Consider the following 3,615-nt stretch of genomic DNA (forward strand, 5'->3'; position numbering starts at 1 on the left):
TTTTTTGCTTATGAGTGCCTCTTTTGTAAACAACTTGGTTTTAAGAATATGGAATCTTTTTGGTTTCTCTTATTTTACTGTGTTCTAAGATTTATGGGTGTCTTGCCGGAAAGAGGGTACGTCGGAATTAATATCGTCAAATGAATCGGAACGGCTTTTCATTTAATCAGCTACTGGGGACGGTTTAGAGAACCGTCTATATTGAGCCAAATTCAAATTCAGTTAGTGGGACCGTGTATGAACCTAAAGACGGTTTTACAGCCGTCAAGAAAACATAAGTTCAAAATCCACCCAAAGTTTTATGGACGGATGTTATACCGTCCCTAAAAAGAAAAACCGTCCGAAATACTATTTGTTACCGGGGTACATGTGACGGACAGCTTTCCGTCCTAACTGATTATTAGGGGCGGCTTTTGGCTATTGGGACTGCGTTTTAGGCGTCCTTAGATCCCACCAGTTATTTCAAATTTTCAAATTTTTTCATGTTCAGATGATTAATTAATACAAGTTAATTTCACATCTAACACTATACTTTACCACTAATTATCCGAATTAACACTAATTAATCAGGGATAAATTAGCCATTAAGAAAATAGTTGGTTAAGGAGTTCCTATGAATTACTTCTTAATGATCCTATTTTGTCATGTAGCTATAGGCCCAATTTAGCCAGGGTAATTTAAGGTCTTATTTTCTATTATTTATTATTGAAAACAATTTACGAAATCAAAGCGGATCTCAAACAGCTCAGTCGCGGACTAGGTCGCTATCTTTAAGGTGTTTCGCGACACTACCTCTTGATTGTGTGCTAGCAGTCGATTCTTGTCGAAAACCCTATGGGATAAAACAACTGATAACTCTCTTGTTCGATTTCTCTGCACTATGAGAAATCGAACCAACAACAACTCTTTCTACACTTGCTCAGAACTCGAAATAGATGAAAAACAATTGTCTTTCATCTTCTCCAGAAACTGTTCTTTTAAATCTTGCAATTAGTGCTCACTGAAAATCATCCATAATAGTCACAAAACGGTAACAATATAATTACCAAAAATTAATAGAATTAATTGGAGAATATTAAGTTGAAAAAACCGTTTTTGGAAATCAAGAGTTAAATATGCAAAAAATAAGTTTCTGAATCACCAGACCTCCCAAGATCCCAAAGCCCAGCTCTCCCGGATTTAAATAAATAATATAAATATACCTAGTCAAATGCATGGGATGAGACTTGAACCCAAATCTATAGTGTGGGAGCTCAAAATAATACCACCACACTATTTCTCTAAGTTTGATATAAATTAAAAAACTATGTTTGTAAATATATATATCTCCCAACATTTATGTTATAATCTTGTTTTCATGTGGCTTTTGATTCTTCACAAATGAAACTCAACTTTTTTTTTCGATTAAAAGAGAAGATTTATTAAGATAGAAAAAGATATATAGAGAGTTCTACCAGAGGTAGATTAAAAAAACAAAAAGAGAAAACAACAAGGCAATTACATAAAGATAGAGTTCCAGTTATTCATAAACGTATTTGAAAAGTTCACATGAACTTGTTGTCCTGCTGCTGCTGCCCAGACTAAAACTGCAGACTTTGCATCCAAAATTAGATCATCATCTGTTTTGTATAGATATTGTCCCTCAAATCTTCTACAATTTCTTTCTTTCCAAATGGTGTTCACAATAACTGCTGGTATTAAACCCTAAATGTAATTACCCGACTGAGGGAAGTGATTATGATGCCAACTTTCTGCCAAAGTTTGCATAGAACCAGGTAAAACCCAAACCCAACCTATATTAGGGAGAAGCCTCGACCAAATCTTATATGCGTATAACATCTCAAGTACGCCTATAACATCTGTAAATCTATACAAATCTTCTTAAATTTCAAACGCTCTTAGGAAAGCAAATAGTACAATATATCAGTTGAGTCCAGGTATGACTATTGCTCAGAAAGGCCACTTCTTGTTTTTGTACTTAAGGAAAACACGTACTTCCTTGCTAACTTCACATTCTCACCAGGCATGAGAGGAAATCAAAGCGGTCTAGCCAGAATATAGCACAAATGCATGTACATGTAATCTCAAGAAAACTAAAACTTAATCAGCCAAATAATGCCATCATTTTAACTCATTGAGAAATACAAAATGTACCCCAACAACATTTTTGTAAAATCTGTACTAGAAACATTTCCGTTGTCTATACATTCGAGTTACAAAAGATACTATCACCTCAGAAATTGTCTTTCTTTCTTGCCTTCTTTTTTTTTCTTTTCTTGATCCGCAGTGCCTTCCTAATTATAATTTCTCTTTTGCAAAGTCTACGTACTCTAAATCATTCAGGCAGTTGCATGTACCTGAAGGATATACACTCCTTCCAAGGTGAGCAACAATCACAGGAAACCATGATCATAACTACGCTTTGTCAGGACATAAAACAAAATTGTGCTCTAAACTCTTAACTCACAAGTTTTTTCATAACCAAAAGTGGTTCAACGATAGAACTTTTCAAACAAGTGGCGTCGCTTCCATACACGTTACCAAATGAAAGCATATTCCAAAATGTTGTCCACTGCCACTTACTTAGTACCTAATGTCTGTTAGGCATCCACTGATCAGGCAGCTCGTCAAACAAAGGAGGAGATAATTTCTAGGTGTGATTGTCAGTGGGCTAATGCTGGTGGCAGAAAAACTATGTACTCTACCTATTTGGCCTAAACTACCTACTCTGCCTGTCTTTATGGTAATGTTCTTCTTATAAATAGTAGTATTGGGAGACCTAAACAAGCAATTTTGAGCTAAACAATCACAAAGAAAAAGAGTGAGCAAGGAGCCTAATCAGAGATGGGAACGGAAATTAGTAGCATAATTTGCCGGTTGAGTTTAGCTCTAGTATTGTTAAGTGGAATTCTAATATCAACAGGTTATGCAGTTTCGCAAAATGTCCCAGGCTGCGATGATGAAGCTAAAGCTTTAGCACGCCTTTGTGCGAAGTATGTATTGAAGGCAGGTCCGAAAATTCGACCGTCCTTGGAATGTTGTTTGTTGGTCAGGCAGGGTGATGTAACTTGTATGTGTATGCATGCAACTATAGACGTTGTGAAACTTATTAGCTTGGATAGAGTTTTTTACGTTGCTGATACCTGTGGAAGGAAGATTCCTCCGATGAAAAAATGTGGAAGTATTGGATCGATCGGAATAAAATGAGAAGAATGAACAAATGAAAGATAAGAAGCAGATTTCGAAAATGTTTTTCATTTCTTTTTTCTTAGCAGAGGAGCCTGCCACCTGAGCAAACTCATTACGATGTACCAAGAGCAGATGGCACCTATGCACCAAAGAGATGATGTTAATGGAAAATAACACATTTATGCACATTTAATTTTCTGCACACTCGATTACCTTGGGTTAAAGAATCTTGTCTCTCACTACATAACTGGCAGAATTACCTCAAAACGAAATTGAATTGCTTTGTGAACACTCTCGTTAACGAGAGGAACTCTAGACTTTTACTGCCAACGAACACACTGTTGCAGTTGTTATTAACAAAGACAATTTCCTGCTGTTTTCTTGGTGTCTAGACTTTTGTATCAATTTAATTACACTTGTTTGAAA

At 35.9% G+C, this 3,615-nt stretch overlaps 1 protein-coding gene across 1 annotated transcript; it reads left to right on the top strand.

Annotated features, from left to right (window-relative positions):
* The first annotated feature begins 2,844 nt into the window (after positions 1–2,844).
* Positions 2,845–3,207, top strand: LOC113329083. Its single transcript, XM_026576054.1, has one exon. It carries the CDS (start codon positions 2,845–2,847, stop codon positions 3,205–3,207), a length of 363 nt encoding a protein of 120 aa, XP_026431839.1.
* Positions 3,208–3,615: the final 408 nt, after the last annotated feature.

Source organism: Papaver somniferum, unplaced genomic scaffold, assembly GCF_003573695.1.
Source record: "Papaver somniferum cultivar HN1 unplaced genomic scaffold, ASM357369v1 unplaced-scaffold_115, whole genome shotgun sequence".
Taxonomy (NCBI): Eukaryota; Viridiplantae; Streptophyta; class Magnoliopsida; order Ranunculales; family Papaveraceae; genus Papaver; species Papaver somniferum.

Bases quoted from the DNA above. Each gene is read 5' to 3' on its own strand.
- LOC113329083 (XM_026576054.1), top strand. From the start codon at position 2,845: ATGGGAACGGAAATTAGTAGCATAATTTGCCGGTTGAGTTTAGCTCTA.